Source organism: Anomaloglossus baeobatrachus, chromosome 7, assembly GCF_048569485.1.
Source record: "Anomaloglossus baeobatrachus isolate aAnoBae1 chromosome 7, aAnoBae1.hap1, whole genome shotgun sequence".
NCBI classification, from domain to species: Eukaryota; Metazoa; Chordata; class Amphibia; order Anura; family Aromobatidae; genus Anomaloglossus; species Anomaloglossus baeobatrachus.
Window position 1 is genome coordinate 55,280,130 of NC_134359.1, and position 26,223 is coordinate 55,306,352.

Here is a 26,223-nt window from a genome sequence, read left to right on the forward strand (position 1 = left end):
AATGCTGGAGCAAACGACGCGCCGATAGCTTCATAGACAGATTTCAACCAAAGGTCCATCTGTCTGTCATTGGCATCTTTAAGTGAAGCCCCATCTTCCACTGCAACTATGGATCTCGCCGCAAGCCTGGAGATTGGGGGGTCCACCTTTGGACACTGGGTCCAGCGTTTGACCACGTCAGGGGGAAAGGGATAACGTGTATCCTTAAGACGTTTGGAGAAACGCTTATCTGGATAAGCATGGTGTTTCTGGACTGCTTCTCTGAAGTCAGCGTGGTCCAGAAAGGTACTCAATTTACGTTTGGGATACCTAAAATGGAATTTCTCCTGCTGTGCTGCTGCCTCCTCCGCTGGAGGAGAAATATCCAGCAGTCTATTGATGGCCGCTATAAGATCATTCACCATGGCGTCACCATCAGGGGTATCCAGGTTGAGAGCAGTCTCAGGATTAGACTCCTGATCACCTAACTCTGTCTCATCATACAGAGAATCCTCTCGCTGAGACCCTGACCAGCGTGATGACGCCGAGGGTCTCTCCCAGCGAGCTCGCTTAGGCTGCCTGGGACTGTCGTCCGAGTCAGAGCCTTCAGCTTGTGATGCCTGGGACCCCCTTGGAGCACGGATTAGTTCCAACTGAGGGGGACCGGGGAACATTGAATCAGCAGTGCCCATGGTCTGAGTGACCGGTCTGGACTGCAACGTTTCTAGAATTTTTGTCATAGTCACAGACATCTTATCAGCAAAAACTGCAAAGTCTGTCCCCGTCACCGGGGCAGGGTTCACAGGCGTCTCTGCCTGGGCCACTACTAGCATAGACTCCGGCTGACGAAGTGGCACAGGGACCGAACATTGCACACAATGGGGGTCAGTGGAACCTGCCGGTAGATCAGCCCCACATGCGGTACAGGCAGTATATAAAGCCCGTGCCTTGGCACCCTTGCTTTTTGCGGATGACATGCTGTTGTCTCCTCAGAGCAATATAGGGGTATAAGCCAAGAAGCGACCGTACAGTGCAATATATAGGTACAGGCAAAAGTACACAAAACAACACTGTGGCACTAGTGGGGTCAGCACCTAGGTGCTGCTTACCGCCCGCTTAACAGCGGGTGTGTGGTCGCCAGAATCCCCTGTCTGGGTCTCCCAGGGCTATGTCCGTTCTCCAGCTCAGACTGCGTGCAGGAATGGCTGCCGGCGTCCTGTGAAGAGGGGCGGGCCGTGGGCGTGCTGCAGACAAAGAGCGGGAAACTGGCGTCCCACTGTGCCCAGTGAGAGGGCTGGAGTATGTAAATAAGACTCCAGCCCTCGGCGCTGACTATTGTACAGCGTCTCTCCCCTTCCCTGACTGACAGGGCTGGGGGCGGGAACGAAACGTAACTAGGCCGCAGAAGCCGGGGACTAAATTTATAAGCGCTGCCGTCGTAAAAGCACGGTCGGCGCGAAGTCCCCGGCGCACCACAAGTCTCAGCCGCGCCGCAGTCCCCGGGGGCGGCCGGCGCGGTAGTTCCCCACACATAAACTCACTCAGCTAAGCTGCAGTGAGTATAACCCAAGCGCGCAGCGCTACTGTCCCCTGCGCACTAGAACACCCAGCAACGCTGGAGTGTGTCTGTGCCTGTCTGTACGGGGACACAGAGTACCTGAATGTTGCAGGGCCTTGTCCCTGACGGTACCCAGCTCCGTATCCAGCAGGATCTCTGGGTCTGTGGATGGAGCCCGGCCTCAGAGTCTGGAGGTCGGTAAGATCCCACTTCACCAGAGCCCTCAGGGGGATGGGGAAGGAAAACAGCATGTGGGCTCCAGCCTCCGTACCCGCAATGGGTACCTCAACCTTTACAAACACCGCCAACAAGAGTGGGGTGAGAAGGGAGCATGCTGGGGGCCCTTTAGCAAGGGCCCTCTTTTCTTCCATCCGATATAGTCAGCAGCTACTGCTGACTAAACAGTGGAGCTATGCGTGGATGTCTGACCTCCTTCGCACAAAGCTTGAAAACTGAGCAGCCCGTGATCCCACGGGGGGTGTATAGCCAGAAGGGGAGGGGCCTTACACTTTTTAGTGTAATGCTTTGTGTGGCCTCCGGAGGCAGTAGCTATACACCCAATCGTCTGGGTCTCCCAATGGAGCGCCGAAGAAAATTATTTTACAGTAAAAATGACCCAGCAATATGATTCTCTAGGTCAGTATGATTATGCAGATGCCAAATATACATAGTTTTTCTTTTTTTTATTTAAATAGTGAAAAAAAAATCAGAAATTTGTAAAAAAAAAATAAATAAATTTGCTGTTGTCAAAATTTATTTATTTTTTTTCAATTTTTGGTCAATGGGGCTATGTGAAAGCTTATTTATTGTGCTAGTATTTCTTTTTCGCTCTATTGGGAGACCCAGACAATTGGGTGTATAGGCTATGCCTCCGGAGGCCGCACAAAGTACTACACTTAAAAGTGTTAGGCCCCTCCCCTTCTGCCTATACACCCCCCGTGCTCCCACGGGCTCCTCAGTTTTTGCTTTGTGCGAAGGAGGTCAGACACGCACAGCACAGCTCCACAGATTAGTCAGCAGCAGCTGCTGACTATGTCGGATGGAAGAAAAGTGGGCCCATATAGGGCCCCCAGCATGCTCCCTTCTCACCCCACTTTTGTCGGCGGTGTTGTTAAGGTTGAGGTATCCATTGCGGGTACGGAAGCTGGAGCCCACATGCTGTTTTTTCCTTCCCCATCCCCCTTAGGGCTCTGGGTGAAGTGGGATCTTATCGGTCTCCAGGCACTGAGACCGGGCTTCATCCACAACTCCTGTGGAGCCTGATGGATAGGAGCCGATACCGTTCAGGGACATGGCCCTGCATCTTAAAGGTACTCTGTATCCCTATGGGGACCGCGCACGGCATCACCTCAGCTTTGCTGGGTGTGCTAGTGCACCGGGGACCGCGGCGCTGACCGGGTCTATATGTGCCATTACACACTCAGCGTCGCTGAGTGTGTTTATATGTAAGGGCTACCGCACTGACCGCCGTTGCCACGGGACACTGCGGCGCGGCTGGGACTTGTAGTTCGCCGGGGACTTTCACGCGACCGCGCTTTTACGGCGGCCGCGTTTATTACTACAGTCCCCGGCTTCATTGCGGCCTAGTTTCCCTTTTTTTCTCCCGCCCTCAGCCCTGACAGGCAGGAGAAGGGCGGGACGCTGCACGGAGCGAGCAGCAATGAGGGCTGGAGTATGATTTACATGCTCCACTCCCCTCACTGTGCACAGTGTGAGCGCCCGTTTCGCGCTCTTTCTAGGCCACGCCCACAGCTTCCTCAGCTCGTCAGGACGCCGCAGCCATTCCTGTCAGCTCCACCGACGCTGCAGAGAGGGACATATTCATGGGAGACCCAGACACGGTCTCTGGTGGCCTCACAACCGCTTAGGCGGCTGGTAAGCAGCACATGTGGAGCTAGCCCCATGGTGCTGTATTGTATTGGTACATTATTTGTGTACTGTATATAATTTACACTGTATGAGCACAGTTCTTTCTGGCTATATACCCTATTGTGTTACTCAGGGAAAACTATAGCATGGCGCCCATAAAAGGCAGGGGTGCCAAAACACAGGCTTATTATGTTGCCTGCGCCGCATCGACCCCTGTGACACTTCCTCAGCCGGATCCTCTGCTAAGAGGGGCCCAGGGGGAGCCACCTGTTGACACTGTCCAGGTGACGGGGACTGAGTTTGCAGCCTTTAAGGATCAACTCTCTGAGACTATGGCTAAGATACTAGAAGCCTTGCAGTCCAGACCGGTATCTCAGCAAAGGGACTCTGTTGAATCATTGTTCCCTGACCCCCCTCAGTTGGACCAACAATGTCCTCACGGGGTATCTCATACATCCCAGACGGAGGGTTCGGACTTAGAACCTAGCCCCAGATCGTCTAAGCGGGCCCGCTTAGAATTTCCCTCGACATCATATTGTTTAGGGTCTCAGCGGGGGGATTCTCTGGTTGATGATGCGGAAACAGCTGATCAGGATTCTGATCCTGGGAGCGCTCTCAATCTTAATTCTCCAGACGGGGACGCCATAGTGAATGATCTTATTGCATCCATTCATCAGTTGCTGGATATTCTTCCCTCAGCCCCTCCGGCGGAGGAGTCTGATTCTCAGCAGGAGAAATTTCGCTTCAGGTTCCCCAAGCGTACATAGAGTATGTTTCTAGACCACTCTGATTTCAGAGAGGCAATCCAGAATCACCATGCTTGTCCGGATAAGCGTTTCTCTAAGCGCCTTAAGGATACACGTTATCCTTTTTCCCCCGGAAGTGGTTTAAGGTTGGATTCAATGTCCCAAAGTGGATCCTCCAATCTCCAGACTGGCGGCTAGATCCATACTTGCAGTGGAAGATGGGGCCTCGCTTAAAGATGCCACTGACAGGCAGATGGAGCTCTGGATGAAATCCATCTATGAAGCTATCGGAGCTTCTTTTGCCCCAGCATTCGCAGCCGTATGGGCGCTACAAGCTATATCAGCAGGTCAAGCGAAAATTGAAGCGGCCGCGCCACAAGTGGCTTCCATTACCTCCCAGACCTCGGCAATTGCGTCTTACGCTATGAATGCTGTCCTGGACTCTGTGAGCCGTACGGCAGTTGCGACCGCCAATTCGGTAGTAGTCCGCAGGGCCTTGTGGCTACGGGAGTGGAAGGCAGATTCCGCTTCCAAAAAGCGTTTAACCGGTTTGCCAATTTCTGGCGACAGGCTCTTTGGCGAGCGCCTGGATGAAATCATCAAACATTCCAAGGGAAAGGATACATCCTTACCCCAGCCCAAGCAGAACCTCTCCCAACAGAGGAGAGGGCAGTCGAGGTTTCGGTCCTTTCGGGGCGCGGGCAGGTCCCAATTCTCCTCGTCCAAAAGGTCTCAGAAAGAACAAAGGAACTCTGATGCATGGCGGTCTAAGTCACGTCCTAAAAAGGCCATTGGGAGCACCGCTAACAAAGCGGCTGCCTCATGACTTTCTACCTCCTCTAGTAGCATCCTCGGTCGGTGGCAGGCTCTCCCGCTTTTGCGACACCTGGCTGCCACAAATAAAAGACCGCTGGGTGAGAGACATTCTCTCTCACGGTTACAAGATAGAGTTCATCTCTCGTCCCCCGACTCGATTCTTCCGGTCCTCTCCGCCTCCCGAGCGAGCCGAGGCTCTTCGGCAGGCGCTGGGCACCCTGAAGGCAGAAGGAGTGGTGGTCCCTGTTCCTCTTCAGCAACAGGCCCACGGTTTTTACTCCAACTTGTTTGTGGTCCCAAAGAAGGACGGGTCCTTCCGTCCTGTCCTGGACCTGAAACTTCTCAACAAACACGTAAAGACCAGGCGGTTCCGGATGGAATCCCTCCGTTCCGTCATCACCTCAATGTCCCAGGGAGATTTCCTTGCATCGATCGATATCAAAGATGCTTATCTCCACGTTCCGATTGCCCCAGAGCACCAGCGCTTCTTGCACTTCGCCATAGGAAACGAACACCTGCAGTTCGTGGCACTGCCATTCGGCCTGGCAACAGCCCCACGGGTTTTCACCAAGGTTATGGCTACTGTAGTAGCGGTCCTCCATTCTCAGGGTCACTCGGTGATCCCGTACTTGGACGATCTGTTGATCAAGGCACCCTCTCAAGAGGCATGCCAACACAGCCTCGACGCTACCCTGGAGACTCTCCAGAGTTTCGGGTGGATCATCAATTTTCCAAAGTCAAATCTGACACCGACCCAATCGCTCACATACCTTGGCATGGAGTTTCATACCCTCTCAGCGATAGTGAAGCTTCCGCGGATCAAGCAGCGGTCACTACAGACAGGGGTACAATCTCTCCTTCAAGGCCAGTCACACCCCTTGAGGCGCCTCATGCACTTCCTGGGGAAGATGGTGGCAGCAATGGAAGCAGTCCCTTTCGCGCAGTTTCACCTGCGTCCTCTTCAATGGGACATCCTACGCAAATGGGACAGGAAGCCGACGTCCCTCGACAGGACCGTCTCCCTCTCTCAGGCGACCAAAGCTTCCCTTCGGTGGTGGCTTCTTCCCACTTCATTATCGAAGGGGAAATCCTTCCTACCCCCATCCTGGGAAGTAGTCACGACGGACGCAAGTCTGTCAGGGTGGGGAGCGGTTTTTCTCCACCACAGGACTCAGGGTACGTGGTCCCGGCAAGAGTCCTCGCTTCAGATCAATGTTCTGGAAATTCGGGCAGTGTATCTTGCCCTGAAAGCGTTCCAGCAGTGGCTGGAAGGCAAGCAGATCCGAATTCAGTCGGACAATTCCACAGCGGTGGCATACATCAACCACCAAGGCGGCACACGCAGTCGACAAGCCTTCCAGGAAGTCCGGCGGATTTTGATGTGGGTGGAAGCCACGGCCTCCACCATATCCGCAGTTCACATCCCAGGCGTGGAAAACTGGGAAGCAGATTATCTCAGTCGCCAGGGCATGGACGCAGGGGAATGGTCCCTTCACCCGGACGTGTTTCAGGAGATCTGTTGCCGCTGGGGGGTGCCGGATGTCGACCTCATGGCGTCTCGGCACAACAACAAGGTACCAACGTTCATGGCACAAGATCCCAGAGCTCTGGCGGCAGACGCCTTAGTTCAGGATTGGTCGCTGTTTCAGCTCCCTTATGTGTTTCCTCCGCTGGCACTGTTGCCCAGAGTGTTACGCAAGATCAGGTCCGACTGCCGCCGCGCCATCCTCGTCGCTCCAGACTGGCCGAGGAGGTCGTGGTACCCGGATCTGTGGCATCTCACGGTGGGCCAACCGTGGGCACTACCAGACCGACCAGACTTGCTATCTCAAGGGCCGTTTTTCCATCTGAATTCTGCGGCCCTCAACCTGACTGTGTGGCCATTGAGTCCTGGATCCTAGCGTCTTCAGGGTTATCTCAAGAAGTCATTGCCACTATGAGACAGACTAGGAAACCAACGTCCACCAAGATTTATCACAGGACGTGGAAAATTTTCCTGTCGTGGTGCTCTGCTCAGGGTTTTTCTCCCTGGCCATTTGCATTACCTACTTTTCTGTCCTTCCTTCAATCTGGACTGGAAAAGGCATACCTCCCAACTTTTAAAGAAGGAAAAGAGGGACAAAGTTTGCGGCGCGCGCAGCGCGCCGCGGCAAATTTTTAGGCCACGCCCCCTAACCACACCCATTTCACAGTCACGCCCATATCCACTCCCCATCCACACCCATTCAGCACAAACACGCAGGCAGCCGGCGGGCCTCCAGCACGGACACGCAGGCAGCCGGCGGGCCTCCAGCACGGACACGCAGGCAGCCGGCGGGCCTCCAGCACGGACACGCAGGCAGCCGGCGGGCCTCCAGCACGGACACGCAGGCAGCCGGCGGGCCTCCAGCACGGACACGCAGGCAGCCGGCGGGCCTCCAGCACGGACACGCAGGCAGCCGGCGGGCCTCCAGCACGGACACGCAGGCAGCCGGCGGGCCTCCAGCACGGACACGCAGGCAGCCGGCGGGCCTCCAGCACGGACACGCAGGCAGCCGGCGGGCCTCCAGCACGGACACGCAGGCAGCCGGCGGGCCTCCAGCACGGACACGCAGGCAGCCGGCGGGCCTCCAGCACGGACACGCAGGCAGCCGGCGGGCCTCCAGCACGGACACGCAGGCAGCCACAGTGAGGCGGCCGGTCGCCCGCACAGTGAGGCGGCCGGTCGCCTTCACAGACAGGCGGCCGGCCGCCTTCACAGACAGGCGGCGGGCCGCCCGCACAGAGAGGCGGCCAGCCGCCCGCACAGAGAGGCGGCCGGCTGCCCGCACAATGAGGCGGCGGGCCGCCCGCACAGACAGGCGGCGGGGGGCGCCCGCACAGACAGGCGGCAGGGGGGCGCCCGCACAGACAGGCGGCAGGGGGGCGCCCGCACAGACAGGCGGCAGGGGGGCGCCCGCACAGACAGGCGGCAGGGGGGCGCCCGCACAGACAGGCGGCGGGGGGCGCCCGCACAGACAGGCGGCGGGTGGCGCCCGCACAGACAGGCGGCAGGGGGGCGCCCGCACAGACAGGTGGCGGGCCGACCGCACAGACAGGCGGCCGGCCAACCGCACAGACAGGCGGCCGGCCGACCGCACAGACAGGCTCCGGCCGGGGGTGAGGGGGGAGGGAGGGAAATCAGCGCTGGGGAGATTAGTTTACTGTACCAGCAGCAGCACAGGCAGCGCTCCTCTCTATGCCACGTCTACTAGGATGGTAGGAGGGAAAAGCAGGGAGGCGGAGAGAGAGTGGGTGGGCGGAGCCCGGGAGCCGGCCGTCCCGCCCGTGGCAACGGGACAAACAACGTAAAGCGTGAAAGTCCCGCTGTATCCGGGACGGTTGGGAGGTATGCAGCATGTTAGAATGTGTACATAAGATCCCGCTGGTGGTGGCCGCAGCTTATAGGCCCCAAATCTGGTGACAGGTTCCCTTTAAAGTGAACCTGTCAGGTGCAATATGCACTCAGAGCCAGGAGCAGTTCTGGGCACATATTGCTAATCCCTGCCTAACCGTCCCTGTATACACTAGCATAGATAAAGAGATCAAGAACAAATATTTTTAAAGATCTTATATCTTATGCTAATGAGCGCGGGGACTAGTCCGAAGGGCGTTACTTCACTTGGCTAGTCGGCTCGCATAGCATGTTAGCATGTTATTACGCCCCTGTGTGAGTACTAATACGCTATGTGAGCCGACTAGCCAAGTGAAGTAACGCCCTTGGGACTAGTCCCCGCGCTAATTAGCATAAGATATAAGCTCTTTAAAAATACTTTTTCTATAGATGCCTTTATCTATGCTAGTGTATACAGGGACGGTTAGGCAGGGATTAGCAATATACACCCAGAACTGCTCCTGGCTCTGAGTGCAGATTGCACCTGATAGGTTCCCTTTAAAGGGAAACTGTCACCAGAAATTTAGCAAAAAAAATAAAAGATTCCCCTCTGCAGCTCCTGGGCTGCATTCTGGAAAGGTTCCTGTTGTTATTGTGCCCACTTTGAGACCTAAAAAAATACTTTATGAAGTCTTACCTTTTTGTATGCAAATCTGTTTTTATGGTCACGGGGGCGGGCTGCCTGGCGTCCGTTATTCCCCCTCCTGCCGCTGTACGCCGTCCCCCATTGCTCATTTCCATACATGAGGACGCCTTCCTCATGTAACTGTCCTCCTGAAGTTTTGTGCATGCCCAGTGCCACTCTCGCGGGACTGAGCACTGTGCAAAGTGTGAACGCTTTTGAGGTGATTGCGCAGGCGCGAGATTATGGGCGGCGCTGTGATTGTCATCAGCAGCGTCATCCAAGTACCTGCCCATAATCTTGTGCCCGCGCTTCTCACTCTGCCTCCACCGTTATGCGCAAGCACTGGCCATATGAACCACGTTACCTATTACCATGGGCGCGAGATTATGGGCGGCGCTGTGATTGTCATCAGCAGCGTCATCCAAGTACCTGCCCATAATCTCGTGCCCGCGCTTCTCACTCTGCCTCCACCGTTATGCGCAAGCACTGGCCATATGAACCACGTTACCTATTACCATGGGCGCGAGATTATGGGCGGCGCTGTGATTGTCATCAGCAGCGTCATCCAAGTACCTGCCCATAATCTCGTGCCCGCGCTTCTCACTCTGCCTCCACCGTTATGCGCAAGCACTGTCCATATGAACCATGTTACCTATTACCGTGGGCGCGAGATTATGGGCGGCGCTGTGATTGTCATCAGCAAAGTCATCCAAGTACCCGCCCATAATCTCGTGCAAGCGGTAATAGGTAACATGGTTCATATGGCCAGCACTTGCGCATAACGGTGGAGTCAGAGGGAAAAGTGCGGGCACGAGATTATGGGCGGGTACTTGGTTAACGCTGTTGATGACAATCACAGCGCCGCCCATAATCTCGTGCCTGCGCAATCACCTGAAAAAGCGTTCACATGCGCAAATCTTCGGGAGGACAGTTACATGAGGAAGGCGTTCTTGTGTATGTAAATGAGCAATGGGGGACTGCGTAAAGCGGCAGGAGGGGGAATAACGGACGCCAGACAGCCCGCCCCCGTGACCATAAAAACACATTTGCATACAAAAAGGTAAGACTTCATAAAGTATTTTTGTAGGTCTCAAAGGGGGCACAATAGCAACAGGAACCTTTCTAGAAGCAGCCCAGGAGCTGGAGAGGGGAATCTATTACTTTTATTGTGAAATTTCTGCTGACATGTTCCCTTTAACTGGTAGGGCAGCCAGGATAAAGCAGAGCTGAAGCTGTTGGGAAGCTAGGACCCAGCAGCTCTGCTCCACAGGCAGGAGACCACTGATCGGTAAGCTAATAGAAGCCTGCAGATGTCACTCTGCATAGGTTATTACTGGCCAGTGCTATCTGCAGGAGAGAGAAGTGCTGATTGCACGGTCTCCTCAGCGTCCTGACTCCCCGCGTGTCTGCAGCAGTGAGAAGCCGCACACGGGGAATCAGAGAACAGCTGCAGACAAACGCAGGCTCCAGGACTGGGGGGGTCGGCTCTGGGGGAGGGGGGATCGCTCTGCTGCAGGGAGGGGTCGCTCTGCTGCAGGGGGTGATTCATACCTCAGCAGCAGTCACAGGAGTAGGTGCGCGGTCGGCTCTGTAATGAATAGAAGGGAGAAACAGCGAGGCGGGGCTACAGTGGGTGGGTGGAGCCCGGGATAAACAGCCTCACGGGCGGGACCCGGGATCAAAGGCTCAGAAGAGGGACTGTCCCGCTGTATCCGGGACGGTTGGGAGGTATGGAAAAGGGTTTGTCGCTCGGTTCCCTTAAGGGACAAGTTTCAGCGCTCTCTGTGTTTTTCCAGAAGCGCCTAGCTAGACTTCCACAGGTACGCACGTTCCTGCAGGGAGTTTGTCACATCGTTCCACCTTACAAGCGGCCGTTAGAACCCTGGGATCTAAACAGGGTGCTGATGGTTCTTCAGAAACCACCATTCGAGCCAATGAGAGATATCTCCCTCTCACGACTTTCGCAGAAAGTGGTTTTTCTAGTAGCAGTCACTTCTCTTCGGAGAGTGTCTGAGCTAGCAGCGTTGTCGTGCAAAGCCCCTTTTCTGGTTTTTCACCAGGACAAGGTGGTTCTACGTCCGGTTCCGGAATTTCTCCCTAAGGTGGTATCCCCCTTTTCATCTCAATCAGGATATTTCCTTACCCTCTTTTTATCCTCATCCAGTTCACCAATGTGAAAAGGATTTGCACTTGTTAGATCTGGTGAGAGCACTCAGACTCTACATTTCTCGTACGGCGCCCCTGCGCCGCTCGGATGCACTCTTTGTCCTTGTCGCTGGCCAGCGTAAAGGATCACAGGCTTCCAAATCAACCCTGGCTCGGTGGATCAAGGAGCCAATTATCGAAGCTTACCGTTCGGCTGGGCTTCCGGTTCCCTCAGGGCTGAAGGCCCATTCTACCAGAGCCGTGGGAGCGTCCTGGGCTTTGAGGCACCAGGCTACGGCTCAACAGGTGTGTCAGGCGGCTACCTGGTCGAGCCTGCACACTTTCACGAAGCACTATCAGGTGCATACCTATGCTGCGGCGGATGCCAGCCTAGGTAGACGAGTCCTTCAGGCGGCGGTTGCCCACCTGTAGGAAAGGGCCGTTTTACGGCTCTCTTACGAGGTATTATTTTACCCACCCAGGGACTGCTTTTGGACGTCCCAATTGTCTGGGTCTCCCAATAGAGCGAAAAAGAAGAAGGGAATTTTGTTTACTTACCGTAAATTCCTTTTCTTCTAGCTCTAATTGGGAGACCCAGCACCCGCCCCTGTTTTTTTGTGTACACATGTTGTTCATGTTGAATGGTTTCAGTTCTCCGAGTTTCCTTCAGATTGAAGTTACTTTAAACCAGTTTATAATTATTTTCCCTCCTTCTTGCTTTTGCACCAAAACTGAGGAGCCCGTGGGAGCACGGGGGGTGTATAGGCAGAAGGGGAGGGGCCTAACACTTTTAAGTGTAGTACTTTGTGCGGCCTCCGGAGGCATAGCCTAAACACCCAATTGTCTGGGTCTCCCAATTAGAGCTAGAAGAAAAGGAATTTACGGTAAGTAAACAAAATTCCCTTCTTTTATTGATATCATTTTGAGGTAGATACAATGTTTTCATTGCTCCTTATTGCATTTTATTGCAGTGTTGCGGCGGCAGAAAACTCCCTAATTCTGGTGTTACAATTTGTTTTTCATTACACTATTTACTAATCCGGTTAATTCATTTTAGATTTTGATAGATTGGACATTTATGGACATAGTGATCTGAAATACGTGTAATTTTTTTATTTATTTATTTTTAATGAGGGTAAAGGAGGGTGATTTTAAATTTTATATATATTGGGTTTGTTTTATGGGTTTTTTTTTTTTCATTTTTTACTGCATTTGTTAGTCTTTTTAGGCGACTTGAACCTGCAATCTTTATTTCTTTGTCGCTCCATTGGGAGACCCAGACAATTGGGGTGTATAGCTTCTGCCTCCGGAGGCCACACAAAGTATTACACTTTAAAAAGTGTAACCCCTCCCCTCTGCCTATACACCCTCCCGTGCATCACGGGCTCCTCAGTTTTATGCTTTGTGCTGATAAGGGTTTTTCTCCCTGGCCCTTTGCCTTACCCACTTTTCTTTCATTCCTTCAATCCGGAATGGACAAGGGTTTGTCTCTCGGCTCTCTCAAGGGTCAAGTATCGGCGCTATCCGTATTTTTTCAAAAGCGTCTAGCCAGGCTTCCGCAGGTCCGCACGTTCCTGCAGGGAGTTTGCCACATAGTCCCACCTTACAAGCGTCCGCTGGAACCCTGGGATCTTAACAGGGTGCTAACGGCTCTTCAGAAACCACCTTTCGAGCCGCTGCGGGATGTCTCTTTATCACGTCTTTCGCAGAAGGTGGCATTTCTAGTGGCAGTTACATCGCTCCGTAGAGTGTCGGAGCTGGCAGCGCTGTCATGCAAAGCCCCCTTCCTGGTTTTTCACCAGGATAAGGTGGTTTTGCGTCCGGTCCCGGAATTTCTCCCTAAGGTGGTATCCCCTTTTCATCTCAATCAGGATATCTCCTTACCTTCATTTTGCCCTCATCCAGCTCACCAGTGTGAAAAGGATTTGCACTCGTTAGATCTGGTGAGAGCTCTCCGGTTCTACGTGTCTCGCACGGCGCCCCTGCGCCGTTCAGATGCGGTCTTTGTCTTTGTCGCTGGCCAGCGTAAGGGTTCGCAGGCTTCCAAGTCAACCTTGGCTCGGTGGATCAAGGAACCGATTCTTGAAGCCTACCGTTCTTCTGGGCTTCCGCTTCCTTTGGGGCTGAAAGCCCATTCTACCAGAGCCGTGGGTGCGTCCTGGGCATTGCGGCACCGGGCTACGGCTCAGCAGGTGTGTCAGGCAGCTACCTGGTCTAGTCTGCACACTTTCACGAAACACTATCAGGTGCATACCTATGCTTCGGCAGACGCCAGTCTAGGTAGGCGAGTCCTTCAGGCGGCGGTTGCCCACTTGTAAGAGGGGGTCGTTTTCGGCTCTTTTTATCGAGGTATTCTTTTACCCACCCAGGGACTGCTTTTGGACGTCCCAATTGTCTGGGTCTCCCAATGGAGCGACAAAGAAGAAGGGAATTTTGTTTACTTACCGTAAATTCCTTTTCTTCTAGCTCCTATTGGGAGACCCAGCACCCGCCCCTGTTCCCTTCGGGCTGTTTGTTCTTTTGTGTACACATGTTGTTCATGTTGAATTGTTCTTTTGGTTCATGGTTTTCAGTTCTCCGAACATCCTTCGGATTGAATTTACCTTAGACCAATTTATAAGTTTCCTCCTTCCTGCTTTTGCACCAAAACTGAGGAGCCCGTGATGCACGGGAGGGTGTATAGGCAGAGGGGAGGGGTTACACTTTTTAAAGTGTAATACTTTGTGTGGCCTCCGGAGGCAGAAGCTATACACCCCAATTGTCTGGGTCTCCCAATAGGAGCTAGAAGAAAAGGAATTTACGGTAAGTAAACAAAATTCCCTTCTTTTTAAAAAAAAAATAAAAAAGAGAATTTTGTTTACTTACCGTAAATTCTTTTTCTTATAGTTCCATATTGGGAGACCCAGACCTTGGGTGTTTAGCTTCTACCTCCGGAGGACACACAAAGTACTACACTTAAAAGTGTAGCTCCTCCCCCTGAGCTTATACACCCCCTGGTGAGCAGACCCAGCCAGTTTAGTGCAAAAGCTGAAGAATAGCCACCCACAAGTAAAACAGAGCAAGAGCCGGAACAACCGGAGACTCTGTCCACGACAACAGCCGGTGATAACACGCGGATCAAGAAAATTGCCAACAGGCAACAGGGAGGGTGCTGGGTCTCCCAATACGGAACTATAAGAAAAAGAATTTACGGTAAGTAAACAAAATTCTCTTTTTCTTCATCGTTCCTTTGGGAGACCCAGACCATGGGACGTTCCAAAGCAGTCCCTGGGTGGGAAATAAACCGAAAAAAGGCAAGAAGTAGGCAGAACCTAACTTCACAAATGGGCGACAGCCGCCTGAAGGATGCGTCTGCCCAAGCTCGCATCTGCCGAAGCATGAGCATGCACTTGGTAGTGCTTCGAAAAGGTATGCAGGCTAGTCCAAGTGGCAGCCTGACAGACTTGTTGAGCCGTAGCCTGGTGCCTGAAAGCCCAAGAGGCACCAACAGCTCTGGTCGAATGTGCCTTGATCCCCGGCGGGGGAGGCACCTGAGAACTCTGGTAGGCGTCCGAAATGGTCGATCTAATCCAACGGGCTAAGGTCGGCTTAGAAGCAGAGAGGCCCTTGTGCCGACCTGTGGTTAGCACAAAAAGAGAAGTGCACCGCCTAAGAGCAGCGGTGCGAGACACATAGATCCAGAGCGCACGGACCAGATCCAGAGAATGCAGCGCTTTTTCAAAGCGATGAACAGGAGCCGGACAAAAGGAAGGTAGGGTAATGTCCTGGTTAAGGTGGAAAGGAGAGACCACCTTAGGAAGAAAGTCCGGAGTCGGACGGAGAACCACCTTGTCTTGATGAAAAACTAAAAAAGGTGACTCCGAAGAGAGCGCGGCCAAATCAGAGACTCTCCTGAGGGAAGTTATGGCCACCAGAAAAAACACTTTCTGTGAAAAACGATGCAAAGAGACCTCCCTAAGAGGCTCAAAGGGGGGTTTCTGCAATACCGTGAGGACCAAGTTCAGGTCCCAGGGATCCAAGGGCCGCCGATAAGGCGGAATGATGTGAGACGCGCCTTGCATGAAGGTGCGGACCTGAGCCAGCCGAGCGAGACGCCGCTGGAACAGAACTGACAGAGCTGAGACTTGTCCCTTGAGAGAGTTGAGGGACAGTCCTAGCTGCAGACCAGACTGTAGAAAAGACAGAAGGGTCGGCAAGGAGAATGGCCAAGGAGGATGGTCAGTAGAGCGACACCAGGACAGGAAAATTTTCCATGTCCTGTGATAGATCTTAGCGGAGGAAGACTTACGGGCCCGAGTCATAGTGGAGATGACTTCAGGAGGGATACCAGAAGCCGTCAAGATCCAGGACTCAAGAGCCACGCCGTCAATTTGAGAGCCGCAGAATTCAGGCGGAAAAACGGACCTTGTGAGAGTAGGTCTGGACGGTCCGGGAGATGCCATGGCATCTCTGCGGACAGATGGAGCAGGTCTGGATACCAAGCCCGCTGGGCCAGTCCGGTGCAATGAGGATGACTCGACAGCCCTCCATTCTGATCTTGCGCAGAACTCTGGGCAAGAGAGCTAGAGGGGGAAACACGTAGGACAGACGAAACTGGGACCAGTCTTGAACCAGTGCGTCCGCGGCGAATGCCTGAGGGTCGTGGGAGCGAGCCATGTAAACGGGAACCTTGTTGTTGTGACGGGATGCCATTAGGTCCACGTCCGGAGTGCCCCATTTGCGGCAGATTGACTGAAACACTGCCGGGTGCAGGGACCACTCGCCACCGTCCACGGTTTGACGGCTGAGATAATCTGGCTCCCAGTTTTCCACGCCTGGGATGTGGACTGCGGATATGGTGGACTTGGAGTCCTCCGCCCATTGAAGGATGCGTTGTACTTCCAACATCGCCAGGCGGCTGCGTGTCCCGCCTTGGTGATTGATGTCGGCAACCGCTGTCGCGTTGTCTGACTGGACTCGAATGTGCCTGCCCGCCAACAGGTGGTGAAAAGCTAGGAGAGCTAAAAACACGGCTCTGGTTTCCAGCACATTGATTAAAAGGGCTGACTCGGACGGAGTCCAAGTGCCCTGCGCTCTGTGGTGGAGATATACCGCTCCCCAGCCAGATAGACTGGCATCCGTGGTGAGAATCACCCAGGACGGGGCCAGGAAGGAGCGCCCCTGGGACAGGGAGAGAGGCCGAAGCCACCACTGAATAGAGCTCCTGGTTTGTGGCGACAGAGCCACTAACCTGTGTAAGGAGGAAGGCCGCTTGTCCCAACAGCGGAGAATATCCAGCTGCAGGTGGCGCAGATGGAACTGGGCAAAGGGAACAGCCTCCATGGACACCACCATTTGACCCAGCACCTGCATCACACGCCTGAGGGTATAACGGCGGGGCCTCAGCAGAGAGCGCACCGCTAGTTGGAGGGACTGCTGTTTGACTAAGGGCAACTTCACAAGTGCCGTCAAGGTCTCGAACTGCATCCCTAGGTACGTGAGACTCTGGGTCGGAGTCAGAGTGGATTTGGGCAGATTGACCAGCCACCCGAATTGAGCTAGAGTGGAGAGAGTGAGCGAGACACTCCGCTGACAGTCTGCGCTGGATGAAGCCTTGACTAGAAGATCGTCCAGGTAAGGAATCACTGCCAACCCCTGGAGGTGCAGAACTGCAATCACCGCTGCCATGACCTTGGTGAATACCCGAGGGGCCGTGGCCAACCCGAAGGGGAGAGCCATGAATTGGAAGTGATCTTCTCCTACTGCAAAACGTAGCCAACGCTGGTGTGACACTGCAATTGGCACATGCAGATAGGCATTTCTGATGTCGATGGATGCCAGGAAATCCCCTTGGGACATAGAGGCAATGACTGATCGCAGAGACTCCATGCGAAAGCGCCGCACCTGAACATGCTTGTTGAGAAGCTTCAGATCCAGGATGGGCCGGAAGGTACCGTCCTTTTTGGGAACTAGGAAGAGATTTGAGTAGAAACCTCTGAACCGTTCCCGGGCAGGAACCGGTACAATTACTCCATTGGCCTGTAAGGCTGCCACGGCCTGTGAGAAGGCGGCGGCCTTGGAGCAGGGGGGGTTGAGAGAAAAAATCTGTTTGGCGGGCTGGAAGAGAATTCTATCCTGTAGCCGTGGGAGATGATATCTCTCACCCACTGATCGGAGACGTGTTGAAACCAAGCGTCGCCAAAGTGGGAGAGCCTGCCACCGACTAAGGACGTTGCTGGAGCGGGCAGATAGTCACGAGGAGGCTGCCTTAGTGGCAGCAGCTCCTGCGGTCTTCTGTGGACGCGCTTTTGTGCGCCAGTTGGATTTCTGGTCCTTGGCTGAGTTAGCGGACGAGGCCGAGGGCTTAGAGGACGACCAGTTGGAGGAACGAAAGGAGCGAAACCTCGACTGATTCCTACCCTGGGCAGGTTTCCTGGCTTTAGTTTGAGGCATGGAAGTACTCTTCCCACCAGAAGCTTCCTTAATAATTTCATCCAGCTGTTCTCCGAACAGCCGGGACCCAGCAAAAGGGAGCCCAGCAAGGTACTTCTTTGAAGAAGCATCTGCCTTCCACTCTCGAAGCCACAAGATTCTGCGGATAGCGAGGGAATTTGCCGAAGCCACCGCAGTGCGGAGAGAAGCCTCCAGCATGGCAGACATGGCATAGGATGAAAAGGCCGAAGCTTGGGAAATTAATGCATCCATTTCGGGCATAGGTTCCCTGGTAAGGGAATGCATCTCCTCTAGAGAAGCAGAGATGGCCTTGAGAGCCCACACTGCTGCAAAAGTCGGAGAAAACGCGGCCCCCGCCGCTTCATACACGGATTTGGCCAGAAGGTCAATCTGGCGGTCAGTGGAATCCTTAAGGGAAGTGCCATCAGCCACCGACACAACGGTCCGGGCTGCGAGCCTAGACACCGGAGGGTCTACCTTTGGGGACTGAGCCCACTCCTTGACCACCTCAGGTGGAAAGGGAAAACGGTCATCAGAACCACGCTTTGGGAAGCGCTTGTCAGGACAGGCCCTGGGCTTGGTCACAGCGGCCTGAAAACTGGAGTGGTTAAAGAACACACTCTTTGCTCTCTTAGGCAAGGTAAACTGGTGCTTTTCTGCCAGAGAGGGTTGCTCCTCTGATACTGGCGTATTGAGATCCAGTACAGAATTAATAGAAGCAATCAAGTCGCTAAGATCTGAGTCACTTTCGGACAGATCAATGGGGCACATGGAGTTAGCCTCCGAGCCCCCTGTAAAGGCATCCTCCTCATCCAGCGAGTCAGCTCTGGAATCAGAGCCACGGGAGGAGGAGGGAGAGGGAACCCTGCGTCTCTTCTTAGGAGGACGGGGTCTGGGCTCTGATGATGAATCCTCTGTGATCTCCGGTCCTGAGGGACCCCTAGCAGCAGAGGCACCCTGTGAAGGGGGCTGATGCATATTCATCAACGTCCTGGACAGAAGTCCCATGGACTCAGCAAAAGACTGGGAGATAGACCTAGAAAAGGATTCTACCCAAGCCGGGGGTTCCGCCACAGGAGCAGGAGCAGCCTGAGAAACCACTGGGGGTGAGACTCCAGGCTGTGGCACCGCCAAGTTAGAGCAGGCATCACAATGTGGGAAGGTGCTCGGTTCAGGCAGCAGGAGCTTACATGCAACGCATACAGCATAAAGCTTTGGGGCCTTGCTCCTCGTGTGAGACATGCGGCTGGAGTGGGGGCTCTGCCAGAGTATATACAGAGGTCCACAACCGGAGACCGGTTGTGACTTACCAGACCGCTGGAGCGGTGTTGTGTGCCCTCCAGATCCCGAAGCCCCGACCCCCAAGCACAGCACCTCAGCAGAGATGCTGCAGACCAGCGCTGCAATGACTGATCGCAAGGGGAACGCTGAGAAAATGGCCGCCGGAGCGAAGAGAGGGGCGGGACTTGCTTGGGAGCGGGATCTGGAGGGCCATAGAGACCTACAGGGGAGGGGACACACACAGCAGTGGGGAGTGTCCCTCCCCTGTACAGAACGGCCGCCGGGAGGAGCCGAGCCTGTCCCTCTGCATGAGTGACATGCGAGGGCAGTGAAACAGAAACTAGGCCTCCGGCGAAGCCGGGGCCTAAATTTGAGCGGCGCGGCCGACGCGCAGGCACCATCGGCGCGGTTCTCAGGCGACAGCTAGAGAACCCGCCAGAAATGTCAGTAAACACAATAAGCACACTCTCCCCCAACAATAAAGTACAGGGACCCCGAAATCTAAACGTCTCAGGTACTTAGCTGCTGAGACGCAGGGCCAAGTCCCTGGGGATGAGTGCTCCGGTCCAGCAGGGTCCTGAAGGGCTGCGGATGGAGACCGGTCTCCTGCCAAGCATGGAGACAGTGCTGGCTCCCACTTCAAGCCAGAGCCCAGGAGGGATGGTGAAGGAGCACGGCATGTAAGGCTCCAGCCTAGGAATCAACCTTACAACACCGCCGACATAGTGGGGTGAGAAGGGACATGCCGGGGGTCCAGACGTGGACCCCACTCTTCAATATCGTTCCAAAAGGAAAAAATCATATGAGAATGCATGTGTGGATGTATGCCTCCTGAACACAAAGCGATAAACTGTCTGGGTCTGCTCACCAGGGGGTGTATAAGCTCAGGGGGAGGAGCTACACTTTTAAGTGTAGTACTTTGTGTGTCCTCCGGAGTTAGAAGCTAAACACCCATGGTCTGGGTCTCCCAAAGGAACGATGAAGAAATTATAGAGCGCTAACATATTCCGCAGCGCTTTACATACATCAGCAACACTGTCCACATTAGGTCTCACAATCTATAGGAAATCATCTGATTAGTTACTATACACAGCAATACTACAGTACTGCTGTGTATAGCAAAAGTCATGGTCATCTATAAAGACCAGCTACAAACTGGCTTTCACAAGAGTACTGTCATGACGGGCTCGGTGGTTTTCAGCAGACCTCTAGCCATTATGGCAACTCATGGGCGCTCTGCGTTCACGTCACATGTGCGCCGATGGCTGCATACAATGGTGTGCCCTTCCTGCTGGCGCGCTTTAAATGATACTGTTGGAGATTCACAGTGTTATTTAACAGGTTAACAACCAAGAATGGGGCTCCACTCCACCTGCAGTAATTAGAGGCAGATGATGGCTAAATATCACAGCCATCATCTGCTGGGAAAGATGTGGGTTCAACATTCAAGCCCGTATTAAAGTCAGGGAGCCGGCATAGGGAGGGAGTCAGGGAGCCGGAAGTAGATGTCTTGCTACTTTGTTATGCTATAAATCCTGAGATCTGTACATGGAATTACACATTTCTCCCCACTAACCTTATGAGTCTTCATTATTTCTTTTTTCTCCTCCATTTTCAGTTTGGCTAGTTTATTCATTTCCCACTCATAGAGCCGGGTCTGTCTCTGGATCTCTGCGCTTTCTCGGTCGCTAACTTGTTTCTCCAAGTCAGCGGCATGTCTGTGCTCCTCTATCCTGGGGACAAAGACAATAAGTCACTTTATGTAGAAAAAAAAGAGAATTTTGTTTACTTACCGTAAATTCTTTTTCTTATAGTTCCGACATGGGAGACCCAGACCATGGGTGTATAGCTTCTGCCTCCGGAGGACACACAAAGTACTACACTAAAAGTGTAGCTCCTCCCTCCGAGCATATACACTCCCCGGATGACAAATCCAACCAGTTTAGTGCAAAAGCTGAAGGAGGACATCCACCCATAAGTAGAGATAGAGTAAAACCCGGAATAACCGGAACCTCTGTCTACAACAACAGCCGGTGAAAACACACGGAACAAGAAAGCTGCCAACAGGCAACAGGGAGGGTGCTGGGTCTCCCATGTCGGAACTATAAGAAAAAGAATTTACGGTAAGTAAACAAAATTCTCTTTTTCTTCATCGTTCCTTATGGGAGACCCAGACCATGGGACGTCTCAAAGCAGTCCATGGGTGGGAAATAAACAGAAACTGAGAAGTAGGCAAAACCTAACTTCACAAATGGGCGACAGCCGTCCGAAGGATGCGTCTGCCCAAGCTCGCATCTGCCGAAGCATGAGCATGCACTTGGTAGTGCTTCGAAAGGTTGTGCAGGCTAGACCAAGTGGCGGCCTGACAGACCTGCTGAGCCGTAGCCCAAAAGGCACCGACAGCTCTGGTCGAGTGCGCCTTAATCCCCGGCGGGGAAGGCACCTGAGAACATTGGTAGGCATCGGATATGGCCGACCTAATCCAACGAGCTAGGGTCGGCTTAGAAGCCGAGAGACCCTTGCGCTGACCTGTGGTCAGCACAAAAAGAGATGGCACCGCCTAAGAACAGCGGTGCGTGACACATAGATCCGGAGCGTCCGCACCAAATCTAAAGCATGCAACGCTTTCTCAAAGCGATGCACAGGGGCCGAACAAAGGGAAGACAATGAAATGTCCTGGTTAAGGTGGAAAGGAGACACCACCTTAGGGAGAAGGCCCGGAGTCGGACGGAGAACCACCTTGTCTTGGTGAAAGACCAAAAAGGGTGACTCCAAAGAGAGCACAGTCAAATCAGAGACTCTCCTGAGAGAAATTATGGCCACCAGAAAGAGCACTTTCTGTGAAAGACGAAACAACGAAACCTCCCTAAGAGGCTCAAAGGGGGGTTTCTGTAAGGCCGTGAGGACCAGATTAAGGTCTCAGGGATCCAGAGGCCGCCGGTAAGGCGGAATGATGTGAGATGCGCCCTGTATAAAGGTGCGCATCTGGGCCAGCCGGGCGATACGCCGCTGGAACAACGCTGACAGAGCCGAGACCTGTCCCTTGAGGGAATTGAGGGACAGTCCTAGCTGCAGACCGGACTGTAGAAAGGACAGGATGGTCGGCAAGGAAAACGGCCAAGGAGCATGGCCGGAAGAACGACACCAGGACAGGAAAATTCTCCAAGTCCTGTGGTAAATCCTGGCCGAGGAAGACTTCCGAGCCTGAGTCATAGCGAAGATGACCTCGGAAGGAATGCCTGAAGCCGTAAGGATCCAGGGCTCAAAAGCCACGCCGTCAATCTGAGAGCCGCAGAATTCTGGCGGAAAACGGACCCTGTGAGGGTCTGGGCGGTCCGGGAGATGCCACGGCACCTCTACGGACAGACGGAGCAGGTCTGGGAACCAAGCTCGCCTGGGCCAGTCTGGGGCGATGAGTACGACCCGACCGCCCTCCATTCTGATCTTGCGCAGGACACTGGGCAAGAGAGCTAGAGGGGGAAACATGTAGGCCAGACGGAACTGGGACCAATCTTGAACCAGCGCGTCCGCTGCCAAGGCCTGAGGATCGTGGGAGCGAGCCACGTAAACCGGGACCTTGTTGTTGTGCCGGGATGCCATTAGATCCACTTCCGGAGTGCCCCACTTGCGGCAGATTGACCGGAACACTGCCGGATGCAGGGCCCACTCGCCGCTGTGCACGGTTTGACGGCTGAGATAATCTGCCTCCCAGTTTTCTACGCCTGGGATGTGGACTGCGGATATGGTGGACTTGGAGTCCTCCGTCCACTGAAGGATACGTTGAACTTCCGACATTGCTAGGCGGCTGCGAGTCCCGCCTTGGTGATTGAGGTAGGCAACTGCTGTCGCGTTGTCTGACTGGACACGAATGTGCCTGCCCGCCAACAGGTGGTGAAAAACTACGAGAGCTAGGAGTACAGCCCTGATTTCCAGCACCTTGATCGAGAGGGCTGATTCGGACGGAGTCCAAGTGCCCTGTGCTCGGTGGTGGAGAAACACTGCTCCCCAGCCGGATAGACTGGCATCCGTGGTGAGAATCACCCAGGACGGGGCCAGAAAGGAGCGTCCCTGGGACAGAGAGAGGGGCCGAAGCCACCACTAAAGAGAGCTCCTGGTCTGTGGCGACAGAGCCACCAGCCTGTGCAAGGAAGAGGTCCGCTTGTCCCAACAGCGGAGAATGTCCAGCTACAGGGGACGCAGATGGAACTGGCAAAGGGAACCGCTTCCATTGACGCCACCATCTGACCCAGCACCTGCATGAGGTTCCTGATGGAATGACGGCGGAGCCTCAGCAGAGAGCGAACCGCTAGATGAAGGAACTGCTGTTTGACTAAGGGCAGCTTCACAAGTGCCAGCAGAGTCTCGAATTGCATCCCTAGGTACGTAAGGTCCTAGGTCGGGGTCAGAGTGGACTTGCAAGCGTGGCGAGAGTGAGCGAGACACTCCGCTGAGAGTGAGCGAGACACTCCGCTGAGAGTGAGCGAGACACTCCGCTGAGAGTGAGCGAGACACTCCGCTGACAGTCTGCACTGGATGAAGCCTTGACTAGAAGGTCGTCCAGGTAAGGAATCACTACCAACCCCTGGAGGTGCAGAACCGCAACCACTGCTGCCATGACCTTGTGAGCACACGAGGGGCCGTGGCTAACCCGAAGGGGAGAGCCACGAATTGGAAATGTTCCTCTCCGATTACAAAACGTAGCCAACGCTGGTGTGAAACTGCGATTGGCACAAGCAGAAAGACATCTCTGATGTCGATGGCTGCTAAGAAATCTCCTTGGGTCATTGACTGATCGCAGAGATTCCATGCAAAAATGCCGCACCTGACATGCTTGTTGAGAAGCTTGAGATCCAGGTCGGAAAGCACCGTCCTTTTCGGGGTTAGGAAGAGATTTGAGTAGAAATCTCAGAACCGTTCCCAGTCGGGAACTGGTACAATTACTCCATTGGCCTGCAAGAATGCCACGGCCTGTGAGAAGGCGGCGGCCTTGGAGCAGGGGGGAGTTGACAGAAAAAATCTGTTTGGCGGGCTGGATAGAATTCTATTCTGTAGCCGTGGGAGATGGTAACCCACACCCACTGATCGAAGACGTGTTGAAACCACACGGCGCCCAATATGGGAGAGCCTGCCACCGACCAAGGACGTTACTGGCGCGGCCAGATAATCAAGAGGAGGCTGCCTTGGGGGCCGCAGCTCCTGCGGACTTCTGAGGACATGGCTTCATGCGCCAGTTGGTTTACGGACCTTGGCTGAGTTAGTGGACGAGGCCGAGGGCTTAGAGGACGACCAGTTAGAGGAACGAAAGGGACGAAACCTCGACTGGTTCCTGCCCTGGACAGGTTTCCTGGGTTTGTGGCATGGAAGTACTCTTCCTGCCAAAAACTTCCTTAATAATTTCATCCAGATGTTCACCGAATAGACTGGTCCCAGCAAAAGGGAGCCCAGCAAGGAACTTCTTAAGAAGCATCTGCCTTCCACTCTCGAAGCCACAGGAGCCTGCGGATAGCGAGGGAAGTAGCTGAGGCCACCGCAGGGCGGTGACAGTCTCCAGCATGGCAGACATGGCATAGGATGAAAAGACTGAAGCCTGGAAGTTAAGGCAACCATTTCGGGCATAAAGTCCCTGGTGAGGGAATGCATCTCCTCCAGAGAAGCAGAGATGGCTTTGAGAGCCCGCACTGCTGCAAAAGATGGGGAGAACGAGGCCCCCGCCGCCTCATATATAGATTTGGCCAGAAGGACAACCTGGCGGACAGTGAGATCCTTAGAGAGGTGCCGTCAGCCACTGATACAACTGTCCGGGCTGAAAGTCTAGACACCGGAGGGTCCACCCTTGGTGAATGAGCTCACTCCTTGACCACCACTGGTGGAAGGGGGAAACAGTCATCAGAACCACGCTTTGGGAAGCGTCTGTCAGGACAGGCTCTGGGCTTGGTCACAGTGGCCTGAAAACTGGAGTGGTTAAGGAACACACTCCTTGTTCTCTTAAGGTATACTGATGCCTTTCTGCCAGAGGGGAATGCACCCCTGATACAGGCGGATTGAGGTCCAGTACAAATATAATGGACGCAATCAAATCATTAGCATCTGTGTCACCTTCGGACAGATCCGTCCGAGCCCCTAGTAAAGGCATCCTCCTCGTCCTGCGAGTCGGCTCGTGAATCTGAGCTGCGGGACGAGGAAGGAAAGGGGACCCTGCGACTCCATTTTAGGAGGACGGGGACTGAGACCAGATGAAGAATCCTCTGTGAGCTTTGCTGAGCGAGCCGTAGCAGCAGAAGCGAACTGAGAAGGGGGCTGATGCATGCTCAGCAGTGTCCGGGACAGCTGTTCCCTGGAGAGAGGGATTCTGCCCAAACCGGGGGATCAGCCACCGGAGCCGGAGCAGCTGGAGGGACCACTGGGGATGAGCCTCCAGGCTGAGGCACCACTATGTTAGAGCAGGCATCACAATGTGGTTAAGTGCTCGGTACAGGCAGTACAAGCCTACAGCAGTGCATAATAAGAACAGCCTTGCAGCCTTGCTCTGATGTGAGACACGCTGCAGAAGTGGGGGCTCCTGTCCAGAATGACCCCCAGCAGAGTATATAAACAGAGTATATAAGCAGCTGCACAACCGGAGGTTGTGGCTTGCTAGACCGTTTAACATAGGGACATCTCTGTGCCCTCCAGATCCCCCAGCCCAAGGCCCCCATTTGTCACAATGTGTCATGCAGACATTGAGAACGCTGAGAAAATGGCGCCGGAGCGAGGAGAGGGGGCGGGGCCTACTCTGAGAGCTGGATCCGGAGGACAAATGAGGTATACAGGGGAGGGAATCTTTCCTCAGTGAGGAGTGTCCGTTCCCTGTGCTGAACAGCCGCTGGGCGGAGCCACACTGTCCCTCTGCATGACTGACATGCAGGGGGAGTGAAACCGAAAGTAGGCCTCAGGCGAAGCCGGGGCCTAGATTTAAACATGCGGCCAGCGTGCAGGCACCATCGGCGCGGTTCTCCAGTGAAAACTGGAGAACCGGCCGGAAATGTTACTAGTGACCGAGGCTCCGGCTGAGCAAGCAAAACAGGGGTTGAGCATTGCTCACAGTGAGGGTAGGTGGAACCCGCAGGTAACATAGCCCCACAAGAGGTACAGGTCGCAAAATAACCCTGTGCCTTGGCACCCTTGCTCCTTGTGGACGACATGCTGTTGTCTCCTAGGAGAGTGATCACTGAGGGTATATGGGAAGGGGTATACAGCCCGACCGAACAGAAATGAAGGGAATTTTGTTACTTACCGTAAATTCCTTTTCTTCTAGCTCCAATTGGGAGACCCAGACGATTGGGTGTATAGCTACTGCCTCCGGAGGCCACACAAAGTATTA

At 54.1% G+C, this 26,223-nt stretch overlaps 1 protein-coding gene across 2 annotated transcripts in view; it reads right to left on the minus strand.

The window, feature by feature from the left end:
* Window positions 1–26,223, minus strand: part of CFAP210 (cilia and flagella associated protein 210) — a 91,952-nt gene that overhangs the window by 33,192 nt on the left and 32,537 nt on the right. For both annotated transcript variants that reach the window (XM_075317301.1, XM_075317300.1), the window contains one exon: window positions 20,440–20,596. In XM_075317301.1, the coding sequence (XP_075173416.1) occupies window positions 20,440–20,596 (157 nt within the window). The remainder of the gene's footprint in view (window positions 1–20,439; window positions 20,597–26,223) is intronic.